The sequence below is a fragment of the Acomys minous genome, assembly GCF_964271855.1.
Source record: "Acomys minous genome assembly, chromosome: 11".
In the NCBI taxonomy this organism is placed as follows: Eukaryota; Metazoa; Chordata; class Mammalia; order Rodentia; family Muridae; genus Acomys; species Acomys minous.
This window is the reverse complement of record NC_140492.1, coordinates 50,183,924-50,209,361: the sequence shown is the minus strand read 5'-3', so window position 1 is coordinate 50,209,361 and position 25,438 is coordinate 50,183,924. Positions and strand designations below refer to the sequence as shown.

The 25,438-nt window shown below is 42.6% G+C and overlaps 1 protein-coding gene across 3 annotated transcripts in view; it reads left to right on the top strand.

Annotated features, from left to right (window-relative positions):
• LSAMP (limbic system associated membrane protein) overlaps positions 1-25,438 on the top strand; it is a 2,140,464-nt gene that overhangs the window by 2,102,314 nt on the left and 12,712 nt on the right. For 2 of the 3 annotated variants that reach the window (XM_084800474.1, XM_084800475.1), the window contains 2 exons: positions 6,092-6,127; positions 24,868-24,900. The exons of the other annotated variant lie outside the window; for it this stretch is intronic. In XM_084800474.1, the coding sequence (XP_084656600.1) occupies positions 6,092-6,127; positions 24,868-24,900 (69 nt within the window). The remainder of the gene's footprint in view (positions 1-6,091; positions 6,128-24,867; positions 24,901-25,438) is intronic. 3 annotated transcript variants of the gene reach the window in all.

The following is a 25,438-nucleotide window of genomic DNA, read 5'->3' as shown; positions in this document are numbered from 1 at the left end:
GTAGTGGAAAAGGGGGACATTTCTGAAGACCAGGGAAGACCCTAGTAACATATAAGATGGTGGCAAAGAAAGACTCAGTCCTTTCAAAGATGTGGATGTTAGGAGACCCCACCCTACATTCCTGCTCGCTGGCAACATGCTCAGTCATGTCCCTGACTCCACAACCTTCTTGGTCACCTTGCTATAATTACAGATTCAAATGTCCCTGAGGGACAGAGGACACTAAATGGGGTCATGGAAAGATGATAATATGTGGAATGGGGGGGTGGGAATAAGTAAAGCAAAATGGTTTGATCCTTCTGAGCCACAAAATTCACTTACATTAAATAAAAAATGCTTTTATAGTTTACTTATTACTTTAAAATAACAGATCACTAAAAGCTTCTCTTTACTCTATACATGCATAATTGGGGAAAAACATTATGGCTAAGAAAGATGTTGTATTCAATTTAGATATGAGCCTTCAAGGGAAAAAAAAAAGATTCTTGGGGAAAAAAATCCATTTAAGTGAGACTTCTCTTGAAGGGTAGTATTAAAGCTCTTTGAAAAATTTTGAAGATATAACACAACTTTTGTAAAACAGCTACCACAAACTACCCTAAACATGGCCTTAAGTTTCTCATTCTTGACCCCCTGGCTTCAGTTCTGTGTAGTTGGATGGGGTATGCTGCATCAGTGTGAGGCTGAAAATGCATATCCTGTTTACTTGGCTCTACTGACTAAACCTAAGTATTCCTTGCTCCACCTGAAGCACAGGGAATTGTGCAATAGGAGATGTAGTTACCCTATTATATCCTGAGACAAGGAAGTTCAGAGGTATAGGCAAACCTGAGCTGCAGTGGTAAATGAAAGATGCAGGCAAACCTAAAGGAACCTGCTCAAGTGGAACATCACACAATGAACAAAAAAGTTTTTAAGATGAAGGGAAAGTAGAAAATGCAGCAACCAGGTTACCTAGAACAATGAACAAGGACACATCACATTGAGATATATTTTCTTCTCATGCCATAGGGAGTAAGTGAAGCATGCCAGCCATACAGTTCAGGAAACAGATAAAACATTGCCTTAAGGCTGAGAAATGGAAAGTTGAGGAGAGAATTCTCCCTCAGAGAGGCGGAGCAAGGGCTGGCCATAGACAGGGGAGACACTGGTGGGACCTAGGGAGAGGGAGGTGCTTCACCACAATGATCCATGAAAGGACTTAGCATGGTAAACTGAAAAATACCAAGCATCTTAGAGACGTTCAGTTTTTAAGCTGAGAATCAGGGAATTAGTCAAATGTTTCATATCATAATGACCTTCATGATTTGGGGAAAGTCATCTTTGATTATGAAGTACACAACGCTGTAATCAGTGATGGACATCACCCCAGTGGTCCCACACTGCCATCTACACAGCATCATACACAAGGACCAGTTTTGCCTTTAGCAGCATGTATCTACAGCATATGCCTTCACCTTGGTTAGGGGTTGCACCCCCACACCTTATGATAAAGCTAAGACACTGCGCACTTACTAAAGACCACATGAAATGTCACTAGGTTTTGAAATGGAAGGAGCTATTGCCATTGTAGAAAATTAGGCAATCAACAACTCTGTTTCTCAGACCCAAAGCCCAGTTATGAACTTCAAGGAGAAACTTTGTTTGTCTTTTATAATAAGAACAGGGTGCCTTCCTGCCCACCCTAATTCCATCAGTTAGATTCAGGGAGTGTATCATTACAACCTGCATAGCTAAAATCTTGAAGATGGGGTTTTACAGTGGCCTAGTTTTTACAAGCCTAAAAAAAAAAAAAAGAAAGAAAGAGGGAGGAAGCGGAAGCAGGTAGAGAAAGAAGGATGGGGGTAAGAGAAAGAAAGAGAAAAGGAAACAAGGTGCATGTGTAAGTAAATAAATTGCTCATTCTTCACATTCAAAGTCAGTGAGATTAAAGGGAAAAAGGGGAGAAGGGGCCCCATACAAGCAGCTGGAGCTCCTCTGCCCACCAGCATCAGGAGGGAGGTCTGACAGAACCAGAGGCTCTGACAGAAGCACTGTGTGGGCAGCGGGGTGCTCTGCTGACCAAGCTAGGCCAGAGCAGATACAGCAGCTGGTGAGCTGCTGCCAGCCAGAGGCAGCAGCAGGTAGAGGCCCAGAGCCAGAGCCCTTGAGTTCGTGATTATTCATCCTTGATGGCCGGTCAGCACATTTCCTGCCCTGTCCACCGCAGTGACATGCTGACTTCTGCAGTGTCAATTTGCCATCCCCTGTCCTCAGCACCATGTATATGTATATGTCTACAGTCTCTAGTCACCTTTCCCCGGGGTCAACATAACTGAATGGCAGTGCAAGAATACCTTGTGCTTATAGTATTTTCTTCCTAGGCCACTGGAAGCATTTCCCTTTCGTTTGTCTTGTTCTTCACACATCCTACTACTCTGCCAAAGATTACGTTAGCGTATATATTTGAATAATATCCTTTGCATATTTTCCCTCATGCCAGAACTAAGTGGTACATTCCACATTTTTCTAGATGTGTGAATCCAGTGGCACAATGTGCATGGGCCGGGCTTAAGCTCCTTATTCCGTTCAGACAGAGCCAGAGCAGTGTTCATGCCATAAATGAAGACGTGAATTCCTTCTGATGAAACAGGAAGTTTTGTAGTCTACATCTGGGTTATAAGCATCTCGGTGTTGTTACGCTGATAACTGAGATGTACCCACAAGATGATGGATGTGCCTTGTCTCGGCGCGTCCCTTACGGGAGGAAAAATAAGGGCAGTTATCTGGGTGTTATTAGTTCTTCCCAAGTGATTGCTTCACATGACTGTCCTTTAACCATCACTACATTCTCATGGTTCCATGCTGCACTGCAATTGTGTAACTAGTGAAACAAGTGATACACAGACTGAGTTTGAGATTCCCAGAGACCAGTTTGTAGACCAACACTTTGGGGTTTTTATTTGTTTGTTTGTTTGGTTGGTTGGTTTTGTTTTGTTTTGTTGGTTTTTCAGGACAGGGTTTCTATGTGTAGCCTTGGCTGGCCTGGACTTACTTTGTATACAAGGTTGGCCTCGAACTCACAGAGATCCACCTGCCTCTGCTGCCCAAAGTGTTGGGATTACAGGCTTGTGCCACCACCGGGCCTGGCTCTTTGTGTATACCAAAATGTCAGGAGCTACAGTTTGTCACCGTGTGGAGGTGAAGAAGCATTGGATTTCTTCCCCTTCCTTTCATGAAGCCTTCCTCCTGGCTCATTAATGTTCTGTTCCTTCACCGTGGTGAGCCCTGCTCCTTTCTCTTCTCACGCCAAAAATTCCCACCAGCCTGAGTCCACTCATTTCTAGACTAGGGACTTAAATCTTTGAAACATGGAGATTCTCAACTAACATTCCCGGTTAGTGGCTTGATATGTTGATCAATTCAGAGAAACATGTGGACGGTTAATGTATCCAGACTATAAGAAGTAAAAGAAAACAAAAAAAGAGAGACATCGCCACAGGCCCAGTCTGTACCTGTGTTCAGGGGGTGCTTTGTTGTTTTACTTTCAACCTTATAAACTTGTAATTCACTGGATTTTAAAAACTGCCCAAGTAGTCCAGGACTGTAATAAGTATTCATGAGGGCCTCCCTTTATTCTTAAGGAAATATGCTGTTATCATTTTAGGAGTTTGGTGTTAAGGTACATTTTTGGTGCTAGTTAATACTTAGCAGACCCTATAACCAGATTCTTACAGATACATCATAATAAAACAAGCTATTATTAAGCTCCAACCCCACCCCGTACAGTGTAAACTAATAGGCATAGCTCCTTCAAACACTCTCTGTGGATACAAAAGGACGCAAATGGACACTTGGATTACTTTTTATTTCAAAACTGGGCATCAAATGAGTGGAGTTCTGGTAATGCTTATGCGATGTTCATAATAATAAAATAAGGCCAGAGTTAGCAAATTGTTTTGACATAACACCCTGCCCAGCATCCCAGCTTTTGGTTTTCTGGTACAGTGGATTTATAGTGCCTCCTTGTGAAATGTTAACACTCATGTATATTTTTCTTGTGATGTCCAACAGAACCCACCAACTGTCCCCGGGCAGCCACACATCCCATTTAGCCAGTAGGAAAGCAAAGCCCAGCATTAAAGACCGTAGAAAAACACACAGCCTATACTCCTAGGGCCAACAGCAGAGTCTGTCCCTTACATATCCCCCAGCTGCGGAACCTCAAGCATCCACATCCAGGCGAGAGCCCCCAAGACGCCTGCTGTTTTCTGGTTTTGAAAATCAACAGTTTGAAATTTTCTTTTCTGTCTTAATTGGTGTCTACTTCACTTCTCGGTTTACTCTTGCGAGAGCCCATAAATCCTGCTGTAAACTTTCAAACAGTAGCAGGGACGATAGTGGGAAGATGAGAAAGTATCTACGTACAGATAAGAAAAAAAAAAGGAAAAGAACAAGGTTAACTAATGAGTTGTACTAAGCCCAAAATGATGATAACAGGATGACAGGATGAGGCTAAGATGGTAACAACAGGCAGTTGTAAAGAGAAAGGAGAGAAGGCAGCATGGTTTAACAATGCGCATGCTCTTGTGAGAATCAGGGCAGAGTGAAACTATCCAACTGTGAAAAGTACGATGAGAAAATACTAAGCTGAGTCACTTAAACACTCTGAATAATAACAGTAATAATGAAATAAAATACAGCAGGGAGAGTATAGTACAGGGACAGTGGTCTCTTAACTGCTGCACAAATGCTGAAAGCAGTCCAGCTATTTCTTTTCAAAGCTTGAAACTTAATAGCAAATACACAGGGACGCCTTAAAATCATGTTCTTTTTTTTTTTTTTTTTTTTTTTTCTACCTGACACTGGTATAACGAAGACCCAGTTGTTCTCTGAACATGATTGACCTATTATATCGTAACGCACTTAGGAAACTTTCACATTTACCCTGCAACTTACAGCCAGGCTAAGAGAGTACACTGTGTAAGGTGCCTAAAGCTTTTCTCATAGCCACGTGTGTGGAGAACCTGAAGGCCAGGAAAACTCAACTAACCCTGACTGATCTTACAAGACGGAAGGCAGACCAAACTGTGCTTGTCCTCCTGTGGTCTGGGTGTGGCTCATTTTTTTATTTGACACTGGTCATTATTTAAATGAGCTTCTAGAAAGAATGTGGAAAGAAGGTCCACTAATTGTGTCACGCTACAGCATTAGGAGCTGACAAGCAGTGATCTCTGTCTCTCCCACATGATACTACCTTGCTGGAAACGCCTCAGGGAGGACTTAGAACCAAGTGTGCAATATTAATGACAAGTGTGGAAGACACACTAAAACCTAAATTCCTTCAGTCCACTTAGTTTACAGGAAGAAGTCCAAGTACGGGACTGTGAACATGAGAGACTCGTGTGATTAATACCCCACAGTTCAAATAAAAATGTTTATTATTATTATTTAATGGGGTGTATCATCAAAATGTGGCTGGTTAATCAACTTTTAGAGGAGATAGCAACATAGCAAGAAGTAGAATTAAGAAATGGACTAAGATAAAACTATGTCATTCCAAGAGACATATTACCAGGAAGTCTTCTTCCTCCGGCATCATTATTCTGTAAATGATACCTGTGAGGGAAAAGGTGAGTTAGTGTTTCCCAAAATACATTTTCCAGCTGCTTGGCTAAAGCTGATAAATGCTATAGGATAAAGGGGAGGAAACCAGTGGGGGCTGCCATTTTTTCATCTATCACGAGCCAAAAGGACAAGAACCAGGACCAAGAAAAATTTCATAACTTCTATAATGTGTTCCACACCCTCTTCCTAAAAAATAGCAACTTGGTATTGGTTTTCTAGCAGAGGAGAGGATCCTATATGGAGAGTTACCACTGGGGTTGGCTCCCTACTCTTGCTTTTTTTTTTTCTTAAAAAAAAAGTTTTATATTTTTAATTTCATTAATGTCTGTCTTTGATACTTTAACAGGAAGAACAAATAAACATGGTACAATAGACAAGATTCTGTAGGCATGGAAATTCCTGTTCTGTAATTGTTTGAGCAAGTAACCTTGAGAATTTGTGTGAATTTCAACCCTCCATGATGTTTACCATTTTTCCCCTTTAGAGCGTGTTTTACCCACAGTCCCCCACCCCATTCAAGGTCAGTATGACTTTTATCGCTGTAGTTCTGTTCTTGGGTCATTCTCCAACTTACAATGTGTAAGACAGACAAAAGAGCAAATCACATTCCCAAAATTCACATTTATTAGAAGTTACTTTCTCCCCATAAACACTGCAAAGCAATACAACCTGTTGCCCCTCATACACAGCAACAGCAGGGTAACAGGTGTGCCACTGACTTAACCTCAAGTCAGCCAACTAGATGGACAGGGAATAATGTTTTCAATCTATATTATTATAGGTCAAAAAGAGCTCCCACATTGGGAACACAGCTGCCTGTGTGCTCTAATCTCTACCACACAAAAAGGCACATTAGTGAGCCCACTGACCACTCCAAACACAAAGTTTTATAGACTCTGAACTTACCATCAATGGTATTGCTTGTAAAATGGATTTTCCCAAAAACTAAACACAATACAATTACACCAACACTACTCTTCCTTAACTCTTGGCCCTCTTGTGTGTTTACCTTTTAAACATACTTTAGAAAGCACAAATAACAATTTATAAACAGTCACTCTGTATTCTTTTCATAAAACTTTCTACAGATCCAAATTAAATTTTGCCTCCTACATCACATTTAGATGCAAAGTCGCACCCACAACTTTCTAGCTTAAGGGTATTTAAAGGCAAATTGGCAAATAAAATTAAAATAATACAAAAAATTGAAATGAAACCAACCTACCATTGAAATTAAATCCCAGAAAAGTGATTCGCAAATAACACTCAAAGACGTGAGGGAAAGAAATGGAAACTAGGCCATGCAGGGCCTAGTGTGGGAAAAAAAATAAATCCAATTAAAGAAGATTATTATACACACTATACAGAGAATGTGCTCAGAATCCTAGAAAGAAGCTGCTGCTTCATAAATTTGAAGATAGATCTTGTTTCATTAACTTGTCCAGTCTGAAGTTCTGAGCAGAATCGGATGGAGATCCTCAGAATGTCAATAATAATAGTGTTTTGCATATGCATGCATTCACATATATGCAAACTTGTTTCAATTATATTTATAAAACCGCAGAAGGTTTCCAGGGATGACAAGACAGCTTAATAAATTTTAAGAGCAGTCTAGACTATTTTAGTATAAAACTTAGAACTCTGTTGAATAAAATAACTTCCCTAAAGCATTAATGGAATCAGATCCTTTCCCCGGCCACTAAAAATAAAACTGTTAAAGTGTGCCTGGTTTTCAGACTTGACATGAAGCGTAACATTCGTGGAAAATATTCCATCTTGAATTCCTGACATGCCACAATTATTTTAAGACATTTAACTTCTAGTGTTGCTACAGAGATTGACTCCATTTTATTATTCTGGCATCTTGCAAATATCTTGATGAGGAAAATACACACAGACACAGACTCAGACACAGACACACACACACACACACACAGACACACACACCACATCACATCTGCCCCAGTGGATCACATTTGCAAAGAGGTCATGCTCCGTCCAAGCTGAGCTTTGCACAGTATCAGGTTGACTCTGAGTGTCACTGTGACAGCTGCTCCACAGCCACAAACTCAAATATTTATCTGATCATGCATTGTGGTTGAACAAAGTGAAGCCAAGCACTGTTCACAAAGGACAGATGCCGAATGCTGGAGAGCAGTCTCGTCGAGGGACTGACCTTATTGTCTCCCACACACTGAACTGTTGATTGGAGAATGACCCTCGTTTGATTTTGTGTTGTATGTAGACTGTAGTTAGCTTTTGTAGATAGTTTTAGAGAATATAGTTCACCTTCCTACTAATACTTTGGGCTTCTGCTAGCAGGCATTGAAAAGCTGTTCATGGAGGCGTGGGATTGCTGGAGGGAGGTCACCGGACAAAGTCAGTTCTCTTAAGTCCCCTGTCTTTTACAAGGGACCCAATCACTTTCTCCTCTTTTCAATCAAATGAGCCTCCCAAGTGAAATGTACTTCCCCATGGAAAGAAAAGACAATGCCTAACTCTTTAGAGTGGCAAGTCAGTATTCAAATACCCATGAAAAGTATGTCTTACTGTGGCCACCAGTATTGTGTATGGCTCTCTTATTAGCTATTGTCACCATCTGTTTGGAATTTTTTTTTTTTTGAGACAGCGTTTCTCTGTGTAGCCTTGGCTGTTCTGGACTCACTTCGCAGACCAGGCTGGCCTCAGACTGATAGAGATTCACCTGCCTCTGCTTCCCGAGTGCTGGGATTAAAGGCATGCACCATCACTGCCTGGCTTTTAATTATTTATTTATTTATTTTATGTATATGAATGCTCTATCTTCATGTACACCCGCATACCAGAAGAGGGCATTAGATCCCATTGCAGATGGTTGCTGGGAATTGAACTCAGGAGCTCTGGAGGAGCAGACCTCTTAACCGCCGAGCCATCTCTCCCATCCTGAATGAGCCCGACCTTCTCTGGACTCTTAACCTTCATCTCCAAAATGTTGACTATGTCTCACATTTGTTGTTTGAGGCAAATGGCCTTATGGACTTCTGACCAACTGATTTCCTCCAGGTGATTTGAAAGGTGAAAGAAGTCACAAGGGCACTTTTCTGTCATTCCACAGTACAAAGGAGAAGGTCCTCCCCTAGCCATAACACTCTTTACTACAATTGCTTCTTTCTTAGCGCCTCACATTGGAGGCTCACCCCTCTCACTCTCTCACATCCCCAACCACCTGTAGCCCTCAGGCCATCTCTACACTGCTCTGTACTGCCACTTCTGCAGTGAGATCATAATACTGGGATGACACCAAAGGGTAATATGGATTGCCTGTGGGCAGTTAGAAATTTCCCAGTCCCTTATCTCTATGCAAACAGGAAACAAAAGAAGAAAAGCAGAGTGCTTCCCTGCTCCCTAATTTAAATATATATATGTATATATATATATATACATATATATGTATATGTTTATATATTTAAATATATAAACATTACATATATGGAAAATAAGTGGTGTTCCTTCCTTGATTTGTTTCTGATAGTTGGATTTTCCTATTAATTTTAATTTAGATTTATTCATTCTGAAATTAGTCCTGAGTTGCATATATTTGCATAAACACCTCAGCTATTTCACAGCAGAAAATCCACTGAATTGTAAAATGAGGGAAGAGACTGAGCTACATTACTGAGGAAGTTTTCTCACTGGGTTTGGCTCAAGCCATTTCCTGGGCCTTCTGGAAGCCCCGGCAGTGGGCGTGTCACCCATTAGCCAATTTAAGTGTAACCTTTTGTCTCACTGGAAGATGCCCTCACACTGAGAAGGAGCATAGGTTCAGTGCGAGGCAATGCAAACAGCATTAGAAAGTTGAGATCCAGGGAAAGAAGAGAGGACAAGGAAAGTCACCATTGTGTCTCAGGCTTTGAAGCAAATTCTCCCTTGAGCTCCCCAGGCTCTATCAGCCCATGGTTCCCCCCGCCACTGCCCACAGAACTATTATTATTTTTACAGAGCAGGAATGAATGTGTCTCACTTGTTTGTCTCCCATCTGATTATTTATCCCAAGTGAACAGCCTTTCCAGTCACTAACCCCACACGGCACGCAGATCGGGGGGAATGGTGAGATTATCTTCCAGGTTCAGGCACTGCACTGGATTTGTTCACAGCTGCTTGCCATTCACTCCCTGTTTCTCCATTGATAAAACACATTGCACATGGCTGGGTTTGCATGATTAATACAGCTATCTAAAGCTCACTCTGGAAACAAAACAAAACTCTGCAAAGCTAAGGTTTAAAAAAAAAAAAATTACAATCCAAGTCACAAACAAGCCAGCTGCCCTGGTTTCTTTCCTCCCTAAAGGAGACTCGGGTCCCTATGGGCAAATCTGGCATCCTACAGGAGAAGAACAGATAGCCTTGCCACTCACTACCTGGCTCTGCCAGGAGCCGGTTCTTCAAGTCACGCTCCAAGCAAATGGAAAGGAAAACGCCTGAGTAGATGCCATGCTGGAGAGATGGCTGGATAACCCTCTCCTTTTCACTTATTTTCTGACTATATCATGCTGGAAATCAAGGAAAAGATGCCTCTCTTCACTTCTTAACTTCCTTCCGGTGCAGCACTGGTAATATTAAGACCAATACTAACACCCATTGTACTTAGCGGCTCTCATTTACCAATACACTTTAAGGTCTTTTGTATGGACTATCTCATCCATACCTATAATCAAAATAAATTAACACTTACTTTTCTCACAGACGTTTTAATGAACAAATTATACCCAAATTTAGTCTGCCACATGCTGATTCTAGGCCATATATACATCTACATAGTGCTTTGCAGGCCAACATATGTAGCCTCCGTAGTGCTCACAGATATGAACCTATCTAGCAAATTGCAATGATTCATCTCATTTGTTTTACACATTATAATACATACATACATAACAGTCACTTTATTATCCATACATTTTTGGAAAGTCATGTTTGTATGCCTGACTAACACAGAGATTTACATGACAGCATTTAAAAGCACAGCAACAGAGCTGTCTGGCGTCAGCACATCTAATTTCACACACTTATTCAGACTGATTTGCATACACACCTCTATTAATTATCGATAATTAGTAGCATTGTTCTCTGTAATTCAGTTTTTCCAACTGTGAAATGGGAAAGAAATTGTATTTTTCATGCCTACAAGCTCAAAGTGGTATTTTAAATACTATATGAAGGAGAACGCTAGAAAAAAAAACATTGCATTTTAATATTCAGCTGCACACCCTTCCTGTGGCTTTGAAAAGCACTATTCTGACTTCATGTCATGTGACCATGGGCCTTAGATGTGACCTCTGTGTGGCTCCTCCTTGTAGCTTTATTATTGTGGACATCAAGCAAATTCTACATGCTCGCCCTGCTAAGATTGTTTTTCAAAAATCAAACTATCTCAAGGCCAAATGAAAAAAAATGAGATTTTGCCTTATTTTTCACTCAGTCAGAATACAAATCTTGAAGAGGAGTCACAAATGTCACCGTTCTATGCTGTGTGTCACATTCACTCCTCAGTGACGGCCATTATGCACACCACCACATCATGGCAATCCAAAGCCAACAGGACAAAGAACCTGCCACTTGTCCCAAAGATATAGATCATGCCTAGGAAGATTGAAGATGTAAGACACATCTCTCCCTTCCTATTAGCTGGCAGAAACAAGGGCCTCGTTTCTGCTGATAAGTTTTATGCAGCCATTGCCATAACAAAATCACAGAGTTCACACAGCTACGCTTGGCTGCAGTTAATACACAAGAAAATAAATAAGGGTCGGTCTGTACTCTCTCTTCTCCGGCTCCTGCAGATAGGATTCAACAGTCTTCCTGTTGATTTTCTTTACTTGTGAGCAGCTATCACAGCCATAGCATCATTTTCTGTGACATCAGCAAGTCACTAATCGCCACAGAATGGCCGAGAGCCAACTGTAACAGGTGAGGTCTTACTCCCATGTCCACATCTTACCTCTCTGCCCCTTTCTACTCTTTGCTTTATATGTTTCCTAAACTGTTTTGTTAAAATCTGCTAACACGAATCAATATGGAATTTGCCCACCGTTATTATTGAAATGCCCGACAGCACTTTTGCTTGTGCTATGTCCTCTGAATTTACATTTAGCTTCAAGCTAAATGGCTAAAAGCCCTACAGCATAAGCCTCATACTTAGGGGATTCTGAGTAGTAGGAATTTTCCTCTCATCTTTTCTCGTTTCTCTGGTCTTGATCTCCTCACACCAGCCAGCCTTTCCTGGTCACCTCGCTTTGCTTTTGCCTTGCTGTGCTATTTTGATTTCTAGAGCCAGCTGGGATTTGAAAAGGAATGGTTTTTGTGTTTTTTTTTTTGAAAACCCAAGCTTCTGCTAAATTTTAATTTGATGGAAATATTACTCTTGTATGAGCTTTATGGAAAAAGAATCTTTCAAAGTAACAATTACATTTGGGGATTAAGTTTAAGTAATTGGCAGTCTTGTCTTTTTTAATTAAAAGGAGTAAAGCTACCTAAGAAAAGCTCAGTGAGATTTGCAGGAGAAAATGTTGGCATACCTCCCCACATGGTAAGAAGACTGGGGATTCGGAATGGACAGGCGAGACGCACATCTGTCCCTCTGGTCTGTGGAGTGCACTCCAGCAGTGTTTGCCCTCGCATTCCTCACATGCCATTCAACATGAAAGTCCTGTGAGAGGCATTGCAGGAAGAGCTGAAGTAGGTCCTTTCCTTAGGAGCTTATCTCTGGGTTCTTGATGCAGGAGGGAGGCAGTCCTTGAAGAAAGCAATAAGAGGTAGACAGGGAGAGAGCAGACCCAGTAAGTAGCTCAGTGACAGAGTGCTTGTCCAGCATGCAGTGGCTCTTTGGTCTAATCTTCAGCATCCCTCTCTCAGACAGGATTCATTACGTATTTCTCCAAGTACCAAGGCATCAGTGTGATCCCAGACACAGACAAGTGTCATACCGTAGTCTCCTTCCAAATAGAAACCTTATTTCCCATTTGTTGCTTGGTTCCCTCTTCCTTTGTCGCTTGTAATTTCTACTGCTCATATATGTATTTCTCGATTTTCTTTTTCTCTACATTTTGTTCAGCTTCATCTTGCACACACACACACACACACACACGTGCATATTATCTAGGACTCCCATCAAGGAAAAAAAAACCAGCTTGAAGAGTGATAGCAATCACTTCTGAAGGCTGGTTTCTGTCAAGCAAGCACCACAGGGCCACTGTAGGACCTATGTGGAGGAAACAGCAAGTCCTAAAGGGGCAGGATACAAATTAACCTTAGTAGCAACTTCCTTCCAAAGCCCCTCTGTCCTCACGGCGCCCTTTCATCATCCCAAGTGACTTGTAGGAATTAAATTAAATGAACACTTTGATGGAGAAAACGGAAGGTAGAGCCACCCCTTCCATCCCCCCTTGCACACCGCTGTGAGAAAACACACCTGCCAAGTCAGAACACAGCATGAAATAATGAGGATGGAATTCCAATTTAAGGTGTTCACGTGCGCCAGATGTGGGAGGGGAGCCGGCCGACCACTCACTAGGGCTCTGCTGAGAATTCTCGGCTTATATGCACCACAAATCAGGGGGAAGAGAGACCTCGCAAGCCATTTTTCATGCTTTCTAATTGGGCACTGGGGAGGCAAGACTGCCATAGTGTTCTACGCCACTCTGCTTTTTACTGACACTAGAGGAAAACACTTCCCATATGTCTGTGACATACGTGCACACTTGACACCTACACGTCACCACCGATGTGATTTCTTGGCTGCAGTTCACAGAAGTGTCTTGCTTGCCTGCCTACCTCAGAGGCCTTGCATTTCCAGCATGACTTCTGCAACCACCTAAGAGAACTTTGGGGTTAGGCATAGCATCCTCTCAGTAGGCGGGGCGAACTATTAAAGGCAGATGAAGACATCGTGGCCTGGGCTGTTCATTCTCACTACCCAACACACTAGCTTGCACAGCTCTGAGAGGCCCCAGCCATGTTCAATGTTGGAACCGTGTTTGACCATCAGGCAGTGGTTATGTTTGAATTCTGCGTGTGGTTTGGGAGTGTTTGGACAGCAGACACTAAAAAGTAACTTGTACCTTGTTGCCGATTCACAAGTTCCCATAACTTGGGGAACTTTGAAATTCTCTCCACTCCCCCAGAGTTTGAGAAGACAGGTAAGTTTCTCACTGGCTGCTTCTGAGAGGAAGTGGGAAAGAGAGGATGGCTCCTCCTCCTTGGGGACTCAAAGCTTCCTTCCCATTCTGACTCCTAGGCTGTGGGCTTCTCATTGCTCTCCACTTTGCTCTGGCTTTTGCTTTGTAGTGCTTCTTGTAGAGTTCATGGTTTCTCTTCCTTAATCTACCTATTCACTAGGAACAGAAGAAAGAGCATTCCTCCATAGCTGTCAATCAAAACTCATTTGGGGCTCAACCTATGTTAGTCTGGCAATGAAAATTATGATTTGCTCCAAGAAATGTTATCCTAGAATGTGTTCTGAGCTGGGCTGTTAGGGGTATCTGTGCAGAGCAGGCCGGGCAGTGTCTATACAAGGAAGTTTTACAGACTGCAGGGAGAAGCCCATGGTGCAGATGACTAAGCAACCAAGGTCAGCCTTGTTAAGTGTCACGTTAGGGCACCTGCAAGGTGCTGAGAAAACAGAGACAGGAACTCTAGGTAGGTAGGTCAAGGTCCCTGGGAAAAGGGAAGCTGAACAGGAGAAAGGGGAGAAGGACATTAGGAGCAGAATATCCCAGTACATACAAAGTCTAGAATCCAGAAAAGGCTCATTGACAGGTATTCAATAGAAAACACGTTTGACTCTTAACATCTAGAAAAAGAAGAAATCCCCCCCCTTAATTCCTTACTTCTGTTCTTATATATTAGGTGAGAAGAAACAACAGAAGGGAGGGAGGGAGAAAAGGAGGGAGGGAGGGAGGGAAGGAGGGAGGGAAAGAGGGCAGGAGAGAGGAACAGAAGAATTACAAAAGAAACAGTAGACATTTATGCTTGTTATGAGATAGACCAGCCTGGGCTGAATGTACAGGCATGCATGGATAGTGTGTACTGTATGCTAGTAGCACTGTTCAAGGGTGATTGTCTGGGTTGTACTGAGTCTGTTTACTTGCTGAACATCCAGAGGAAACTTACAGCCTTCTAATGGAGTTTGTGGTAGGGTTTGGTTTTAGTTGTAGGAATGATCAGGTTGTAAGGAAACAGCTATGTTTTCAAAAAGTTACCCCAGAGCTTTGGGGAGATGCTATACTTGGATGTCAATTGTAGTAGGAGTATACAGAAGGAGTCATAGACACAGAAACCTTGTGACTAAGATTTCCTGGAGATCAAACAAACAAACAAACAAACAACAAAAAAACCCACAAAAAACAAAAAAACCAAGTCACCAAAAAGCGCCAGAGGCATAACTTCCCTTACCAAGGCCTACACTGTGGTGTTTAGTTCCTCAGACACAGACACCAGGGAAAATCAGAGCACACCAATATTTTTAAGTCCCTTATCTTCTTTTTTCCAGGAGTTTTCAAACCCTAAAAAATCTCAGAGATTCACTTATTCTCTCTGCATTCAAATTACTCCGTTTCATGGTATTCGAATGTTTTTTGATTTTGAAACATACAAAATGAAAACTCACATTACATGGATTAAAGACTGCTTGGAATCCCTCAGGATTTTGAGTCTAAAAATGTATGTTTAAATGGCTCTAGAATTCACAATTTAGACCTTGGAAATAGAAAGCAGGGAGTAAAACCAAAGAAAAAGAAAAAAAAAAGTGAAACCTCTAGAGATCTATCCAAACCTTTGCATTTAATCCTTTTTTAGCAATTCAAATAGATGAAGGGGCAAAAAATCATTAAAATATACAGAGTATGTATATTTTAAAACATGGATGTTAGAATCTATTTTCGACTTTAACACACTAAACAGAATCAACAGCTAAGTGTAGCTGAGGCTAAGCTAACTGGTGTCTGTCACAGTAGGAGGCTAGGGACTAAGATGGTGCCCACAGGGGCCATTGGAACATTCCAGGGACAAGGACAGAAGCACATGCTTCCTCTTTAAAACCACAACCACCTGGCTGGCCAGGAGCCTCTCACTGACAACTGTGTCAAGTGAGCTTGGTTTTTGAGTATTCTAATCTCGTGTGTACTTTTCTACATTACAGACGCTGGAAAGCCTTTATTAAACTTAAGCCTGTGGGCATTCTCAAACACTTTAGTTCATTGATTACTAAAAATTAAACCTGCCAGGATGAATAAGAAACCCTCAGGATTTGGAAAACAGCAGCCTTGATGTAAGAGACTTGCTGGAGCCCTCTGTTCATATTGTGAGTGTATATTCCGTAACATCCATGAGGCAGTACCCTTAGCAGCCAGCTCCTGCAGCCCTTCCTAGGACAGCTGCTGGTACATCAAGCTTGCGGTCTATAAGCCTCTTCTATTGCTTTACCACCTTGCGCTGTGAAGCCATGGTCCTTAAGTTTCACCTATGCTGCCTTCTCTTTTGCTCCATTGCCACGTGATACCTGTCGATTTAATTTTAGGGGAGGGATCCAGTCACCTTAGGAATTGCCAACCAGATGCCAAGTAACCAGAAAATGCTTTTAAAAAATTCTCCTAGATTCATTTTGTTTAACATGTAACCTGTTTATAATTATATCAAGTCCAGGAACACTTAAAACAGTAGACATTAAAACGTATTCCTCTCAAGTTCACAGCAAAAGGACAACTTGATGAGTGAAGGAACACATTCCATGCCTTGCGTTTGGGAGATGGTTACATAGAGATATGCAATCATCAAGACACTTCACATATTTGGGATTATTATTTATCATAATCCCGGAATTTAAAAAGAAATGTGTATATAAAAAAATAATAGTTTTAATTATATAATCCAGACTTGAAGAACCAGAGAAGCATGTAAGTTAGTGGTGAACCCATGACTCCAGCCGATCAGAATCCTCCTTAGGACTTTCCCTGTAGTTACTAGAGGCTACTGTAGGCACTCGGGATACTGCGCATCACTTGCTCAGCCGTCTTTACTGACGTATGTTAAGACGCTGCCTGAGAATGCATTCTGCCATATGCCGTGCGTGGCACCTTGCCAAGATTACACCTCCCAGCATGGAGCATGCCTTTCTTCCTTCCGCTTGAAGTGTTGGCAGCTGATGGATCTCAGCTGAATTGCTCCTTACCCACTGCCCTCAGCCAGACACAGCAGCATGAGTGGGTGAGTAGTTGATGTGAGGATGGAGTTTATAGGTATAGGTATATTCAGACCACACAACTCTAGATGTAGAGTTCCTCACAGAACTGGTCCTCTTCCTCCCTCCATCCAATCCCACTTCCTTTAGTCCTCTCTCTCATGCTGATATTGAGAATACCCCCCAGTGAATTTCCTATGCAGGCCCTGCGCGTACTTCCTCAGTCTCTGTGAGTTCATATGTACACCATCCCTGTGAACTAGAGGGCCTTGCTTGCTTGGTGTCCTCCATCTCCTCTGCCCCTTAAAACTCCTTGCTCCTCCTCTTCTGCAGGGTTCTGTGATCCCTGAGGGGAAGGATTTATTGGAGATATCCCCTTTAGGAATGGGAGTTCCAAGGTCTCTCACTCTCTGCATAATGTCCGGTGCTGGGTCTCTGTGTTTGTTCCCATCGGCTAGGGAAGGAAACTTCTCTGGTGATGGCTGAACAAGGCACTGATCTATGAGTCTAGCAGAATGTTGATAAGGGCCATTTTATTGCTACATTTTCTTAGTCGAACAGTAGTATTTGGTACTGCCTCAGATTCTTGGGCTACCTAGTCTCAGGTTCTTGGTCCCCTAAGCAATGTCAGGTACAGGTTCCATCTTCCAGAGTGGGCCTTAAGTCAAGTTGGATATTGGTGGGCAAGTTCCCCAATCTTTTTTCCACTATTTCACAAGCATTTTTTTGTAGGCAAGATACCATTATAGATCAAAGGCTTTTATAGCTGGGCTGGTGTTTATGTTTCTCCTTTAGTCATACACAGAGTACCTTCCTGTACCAAAGATGCTAGCCCAAAGGCTCTATGTAGGCACCAGGTCCATTTCTCCCTGTGCAATGAGTTATGTAGGTGTTGTCATCAGCAGTGGGGCCTTGCCGTCAGTTTGTGCAAATATAGTCTTCGCAATAGCTTGGGTTGTTTGGAGGTTCCCACTGGACCCTTTCATTCAATAGCAGAGTTAAATGCAAGCCATTCCCAGTACATACACCAAATGAAAATTTCTTTTAGTGACAAGAGATGTCCAGCTGGTGCTCTGTCTCCCCCATTACTTGGTGATGTTATTTAGATCACCTTCTTATTGTCTATATATTTTAGGAAGCTTCTATTGATTTAAGTTTCCATACTGCTCCTCAAGTATTTTTAATTCATCATGTGCTGTCTATAGTTTCCTATTTTGAAAATAAATACAATACATCCTCACAGACAGAAGAGTTTCAAAATTCTAGAGGTACAGAAATGAACATGGAAATGACATTATTGATACGATATAAATGAACATCTCATCTAAGTATTCATATTGTCCACATCCTATGAATGAACCGTCCCTATTTACCACCTACTCTAAGGCTTACACAAGGCTGAGCGGAGGTGTGGTGAGCAGCAGCCTCCCGCTGTGCAGCCCTCTTACCACAGCAAGGTCCTAGTTTCTTTCTTTTTTTTTTTTTTAAGATTCATTTTATGTATATTGACTACACTGTCTTCATGCACACTAGAAGAGGGCACAAGATCTTATTACAGATGGTTGTGAGCCACCACGTGGTTGCTGGGAATTGAGCTCAGGACCTCTGGAGGAGCTGCCAGTGCTCTTAACCTCTGAGCCATCTCTCCAGCCCATGGTCCTAGTTTCTATCCCCCATGTTGCTTCCAGGACTGTCTGTAAGAGACTCCCTTAGATTTGGGAACACCTCCTTTCTCCCTTTACACTAAAGTATTAGTATTTTCCCTTTTGTAGATTTATTTCTTCTATTTTTTTTTTAGATTTATTTATTTATTATGTATACAGTGCTCTGCCTGCATGTATGCCTGCATGCCAGAAGGGGGCACCAGATCTCATTATAGATGGTTGTGAGCCGTCATGTGGTGGCTGGGAATTGAACTCAGGGCCTCTGGAAGAGCAGCCAGTGTTCATAACCTCTGAGCCATCTTTCCAGCCTTGTTTCTTCTATGTTTTTTAAAAAGCAAACTAAAGTGATAAAAATACCTCACTTTTAGAAGTGCTTTTTCCCTTCTATTCATCGTATAGCATTTGGTTTGTGGAGGTTTGATGGTCCAACTGGTAAGAATAAATAAGGCTCAAATGTTTCGTCCACACTTTATAACAAACTATCTCTGTATTAGTTTTAGTCCAGACTCATTTATTCACTCGTTGTGTCTAGGATTATAATATTCTGTTAAGTTTGCACCATTATCTCTTCCTTTAACCAGCTGCAGGTCTTTCCTGCCGATGGTCAACTATACAGAGCAAAGCCCTCTTAGGTACTCAAAAGGGAAGTGTGGGATTCCATTTTGACTAGAGTCTAGTCAAGGGACTTTGACTTCCTTTCTCAGGTTCTGATGACATGGTAGGATTTCTCTGTTCTTTTGACACTGGCTCTAGTTATGGAAACATCAGTCCTCTTATAACTGGGCCCTCACAACCTCAGATTGAGGGTGGAGCTAAGTAGTAGGGGGCTTGCCTGGCCTCTGTGAGACCTGGGGTTGTACTGCTCTGCCATAACCAACAGTGATGGGACAGCCTCAAGCTTGAGGGGCAGGTCACTTTCTGATTTGGCTTTTTCCTCTCTTGCCTACACCCAGAACGGTTCTTAGAGACCAATATTCTAGAAATATTAGACACTAAGATTTATACAAATTGAATATCACACATGGAAGAAATCAAAAGCTCTAACAATACAAATAGGAATCACAGGGCATATCTTTTTTCTGTGGCAAAAGGAAAAATAATCATACTTGGAGGCAGAAGCCGCTAATCCCTAAAGCCTCGGAGTAGAGAAGAAGCCCATGAGAAAGAAACTAATAACTTCCAAAGTGTGGCTTTCAAAATTGAATTAATAAAAATGTCCCTCTTTTAAGCCACTATAATAATAAAGGTTTTATTTTTCAAAACCTTGACACACACATAATGTCAGAGAGCATCTCTACAGAGGAACCTTGCAAATGTTAGGCTCTAGGGCCTTGGTGTCAGCAAAGGAAGGAGAATAAAGGTTGCAGCCCCCAGCCCCCCACACTTTACCCTTTTCGTTGACCACCCTAGTGATTTCAACCACATCTCTTACCTACCACTTTCAAGCAACCAGAAGACAAAGGCCCTGTCCGTTGTGGACCCCTCTCTCCAGAAAATTAACTCTGACCCAGAAAAAGTATAGGAAGTCAGCTACCAATGCGTTATTTTCAAACCTGCAGCAAATGCGGCAGAACACTGGCCATGCAGAAAGAGCCATGCCATAGAGGAGGGCTGATTATTCCCATATTCAGATACATGGTCATCGGGTAACAAATGAGATACCTATGTTCAAATAAATACCTGGATTTAGACCCACTGTGCAAACAGTCTCAAGCCCCACAGGACCCCTGCATGTAACCAGCGATGGATGACCGGCAGTGAGCTGTGGGCCAGAGGCTATGGTCAAGCGCCAAACCATACAGAGCTCTTCTCATCCTTAAAGCCTTGCTGTATCTGCCTCTGCCGTACACACCCCTCCCTGTCCCCACAGCCAAGGAACTCAAAAGAAGCACAAGTCGCAGTGTTTTCAGTATCTGACAAGATATGAGAGTGCCCTATGACAACAAGAAAGTTTTCCAGTGAAATATGTCAAAATACTCACATTAGGAGAAGAGATGAGGAGAGGGAGAAAGGACAGAGCAGAGGAGAAGAAGGAAAAATACAAAGGAAGAGAGGAACGCAGAGCGAATGGCCAGAGGTCGAACGAAGAATAAGCTTTCTGACCTCTGACCGACTTCTGTTTCCATGGGTCATAAAGTGCTGTTTTTTGTTTTTTGTTTTTTTGTTTTGTTTTGTTTTTTGCTTGTTTATTTGTTTGTTCTTTAAGATAAGTTTCATTGTAGAAAGTTTTCTACTTTCCAGAATATAAGAGAGAATATTTGGACCTCTTGGTCTCCTGTGGCTCTTGAAATGACTAAACTCCCAGTGATGGCCTGACTCAGGGTTTGAGCCATTGTGGTTCTGAGGCTACAATTTCTCCTTGCTAGATCTGTGGCTGGGCTGGTCCCTGAGGTCTTAAGTGCGTGGTTCACTCGCTTAGTCGTGCGCTGGGGTGGTAGATGTTTAGCAAATGTGCCCCGGTACTTAACTTGTTGCTTGAGAAATAGCAGCACGACAGCATGGGTAAACAAGAGGCGCGTTTGCCCATGCCCAGAAAGAGGCTCTTCAGTGTTTGGATGATGTATTTTTTTTTCCTCTAATGTAACTGGTTCTAAAGAATGAGAAAGTCAAAAGTCAATATAGAGCCACGCAATCAGCGTGAACAGCTTTTCCAAGCACTCATCTTTCTTAGAGTTGAATTCCTTTCCTTCTGCCACCTCCTCAGGAGTTAAAAAGTCAGTGATTGTCGAGCAATACTGTCTGAGAATGTCTAGAACATTCTCGATACTAGGACACCACCACCACCACCACCAACCACCCGCCAAAGTTATGTCCTTTACTCTGTGTCTGTTTATATTTCTAACCTGCACCTCTATGCCTGCCTGTTAAACATGTTTTCTGAAGCAAGGTCAATATGTAGAAAGAAACGTTCATGAAAAAAACCATAAAAGGCCGAGGCTGCTGGTATAGTCTCCTGAGTGTGTTCAGGGACTCCTTCCAGGAACAGTATCCCTGGCAATGCAATTTTTGCCAAGAACGTAAAAACACTTTTCATTAGAGAAAAGGATGACTTACAGGCATTGTGTGCCAGATCATAAACGTGTCTTTAATACTAGGGAGGCCCTTTAAAGAGTGCTACATCACACCAGCTCCAACAAGATGGAAATAACATGCCATTTCTCTCACCGTTGCCACCTGGTGGACAGAGGTGATACCTTCCGAAGGCTCCTTGGAACATGTCCTAGTGTGACCACAAGATGGCAGCACATGACCAAGTTTTCAAAACAAGCTCAAAATCCGCTGGATTTTCTTTTTCAGAAATAGACCAGTCAGTTCCAGAAGATGGTGAGTAGGAAATAGTTGGACAAAAATCACAAGTCTGTTCCATTTTTACAAAGAAAACTTGAATCTGGAGTTTAAAGATCTTTTCTAGAACACACACACACACACACACACACACACACACACACACACACACACACATCAATGTATTACCAGAATACGAAGGAATATCTAAAATGTAACCGTTTCTCTTTTAAAAACACTTTAAGCACTATTGTATACACATTCAGATATTTTGGCTACTTCATAGAGTGAAGTATCTGGCAGTGTCTCGTTATGGTTTTTGTAATTCTCTCTCCTTAATTGAAGGACAGGGCGGGAACTGTTCACTCAGCATGCCCATTGAGAACGTACAGATCCTCTCCCAAGCCTGCACCTGTGGTTCGTTCCTGCAAGCACATTTCCAGTTGCATCCTGAAGCCTGTGTTGTGCAACCATCTTCCTTCCTATCTATTTTGCATGCGCCAGGGCCTCCTAGTGATTTCCCCTCCATACTATTAACACTCACACTGCCATGGCTTTTTCATCAGGGTATCTTTCCTCCAACACAGAAACTGTTTATAACCCCTCCCACAAAATGGTGATAGCCACTCTGATTTAACTGTGTGCTGAATGCAAGGAGAGCACACTGGGTAATGACCTAATCCAGGGAACAGATCTGTAAGTGCCAGGTTCGTTAGACTCATGTACAAAAGGTAAATCTGGGTCATTGAAAGGTTAAAAAGATATCTCCCGGCTTAAGTACAGTCACTGGTCTTCCTGTGTGCCCTGAGCGCTTGCTTAAACTTCTTTCCACAAAGCCTATGGACCAGATTTTTAAAAAGGAAAAGAAAAGAGTGACCCATAAGGCTTTCCTTGAAAATGGTCCCCTCTGGGCCCAGAACCTGTTGGCTGTGTGAGTGGCATCAGCGGATGCTTCCTAGGAAGAAATGTACTCCCTGTTTCTACATGAACTTACAGTATGTCTCATTTGTTAACTGGACTGCCTACAGGCTATGCTCTTCAAATATAAAAGGGTCAGACAGGTGCCGGTGTCTCTGTGAGTCCTCAGAAGTGCACCCTGGACAGCGCCAGCCATCATAACATAAGGAAACACTCAGAGTGATTCTCTCTGGAGCCAGCCAGGTCAGGGAAATCATTGTACATGCAACTTATGGAAAGGCTGGCTGGCATTCGCTTTGCTAGTGACAAGGCATAGCCAAACATTTGTGTACTTCAGACACTGGGGCAACTATGCCCTTCTTTATAACTGTCATAATAATGCCAGAAAATGATACACTGTTTGAGGGCTTCTCCTTATGACCACTTTGGATGGACAGATGAAAAACATGCAAGGAAGAGGAAGAATAGGTTGTCCCAAAACCTTAGTAACTTCGCAGGCCTGATTTCAGAAGGCTGAGCCTTGTATGTTAAATCAGATTCCCCGACTTTCTGGGTGAGGAGCATTTGGGACATGGGTTTATTTTCTTCGTGTTTCAGTGACTCTAGATCCTCTGTTTTGGACCGTTGTGCATTCAGGGTGATTGACACACACTGGATGACGGTATCAAATAATAACAGATGTAGCCCCAGACTTCATGAACTCAAGAGTCCAGGGAGATGACAGCTGTCCACCACAGCATCAGACAAACACACTGGAAGTTGAGACAGAAATGCCTGTGGTAGGAAATAAAAGTACCAGATGTCATCAAGGAGACCAAGTGGGGGGGGGGGCTCCTCGCTGGAAGTGATGATCCCATTCTGCAGGGTGACAGAGACACTAATACGGATACTATAATATCTTGGGAGTGGGAGGCTGGTTCCAGGGAGCACAAAAAGAAAGCCAAGGGAAATGTCAGATTTCTCTGAGACTAGACAGGCAGGGCTGGTGCGGGGAGCCACAGACATTAAGCTATGGATTGAGTCTTTACCCTGGAAGCCACAAAAACCAAAGAACAGAAATGGAGGCAGGGCTGTAAGATGGCAGCAGGCTCTCTGTGACTGAAGGCACCAGGCATTTTACTTTTTCTGCTAGATTGTGTTACTGCAGGTGTGGGTCCTGGTGGTCACAGAGACAAAAAGATCTAGATCTCACCACCAGTGTTGGCTTCCATATACAGTCAATTATTTATAGTTGGTCCTGAAATAGAAAATGAGATCCCGTAGAAATTTTACTTATTTACTTCCAAAGGTAGTGGAGTCTTTTGAATCATTTGGCAAAGATGACTAAAAAGAAATCCAGATATTTAACTCATCTGATCTCATTCAAGGTTGATGTTTATTAATACGTGCAACAAGTGTTTGCTGAAAAGTCACTGTATCTCCTGGTCTGTGCTAAGCACTAGACCCAGTGGCTGGTGAGCCATGCCTTGTGGATGCCTTTAGGATGTGTTTATTTTAGTGAGGAGACAAAGCGCAAGCAAGTGAGCAAACGCGTGACGTCATGCCAGGGTCTCAGTAAAGGGGTGTCGAGGATCATAGAGTGCTGGCTTGGGGGAAATGATGAGATTTCAGCAGCAATGTGACTGGAACAACGGAGCAAACACCGTGGGGGCACCTAGAAGAACATTTCCAGTAGACAGCGCAGCAACAGGGAAGCTTGAGGAAGCAGTGGATTGGCCTGTTAGATAAGGAGCTATGAGTCAGTTAATACGGATGGGGACAAAGTGGCAGGATGAGGGTGGGGAATCAGACACATTCTATGGTTGCATGCAGTCCAGTCAAGACTCCTTTTACGTTCTGTGATGGAGTCCTTGTTCTTGCCTATATGCATAGCTTGGAGAATCAGTAGTTGCCATTCGTTTTTTTTGTTACTACCAATTGCTCATTTAGTCTAAAACCAAAAAGGCTCTTTTCACTTATCTACCACTCAGCCTCTACCATCATTTTTCCTACTGCCCTGTCCCCCCCCCGCCTCCCCCACCCCCCCCACCCCCCCACCCCCCCCACCCCCCCACCCCCCCCCCGCCCCCCCTGCCTGCCTTCTTCTCGGCTTCCTTCCAGTGGAGAATACCTTCATGTTTACTCTCAATTGACAAAGTTTTTTTGTTTGTTTGTTTTTGTTTTTGCTAAATGTTTCTTTTTTAGAAATTGGCACCACCGTGCACTTCAAGCAAAAAGGTATGGTTCCTGTTTATAAATGCCTTCTAGACACACGTTAAGATTTCATAGCAATATACTGTGTTCTTATGAACTTGAGTTTGATGTAGCATCGGGATTTGTGATAAAAAATCTTCAACGGCACAGTTGGTAACTTTTTTTTTCCCCAAGTTGTGAACACCCTTGTTAACAAAGAGTCCCCAGTCAGACTCATGGCCCAGGTAGTGCCTTTGACAGTGACTCACTTTAAAATCCCTTGGCTAAAGCAAGTTATTTTGTTCCCTGCTGTCCGTCCCCTCTCCCATTTCGTATGCACTTCACCTTAAGGGTCTGTCTACGCTTAACCCCACAGAGCTCACTTGTCACTACTCAGTGGCAAAGCTTTCAGAATTTTCCAGTCACTTGCTGACTATTCAAGTAAATGCATTGCTGGGCTCTGGCACCTGCATCCGGCCTAGCAGCTAAGCAGCAACTCCAGAAATGAGGCATGCAGGCGGTTAACATTTCCACCCTGCCTCAGCTCGCTCGGGTTCTTTAACCCTCACTTGCTACAGTTTAC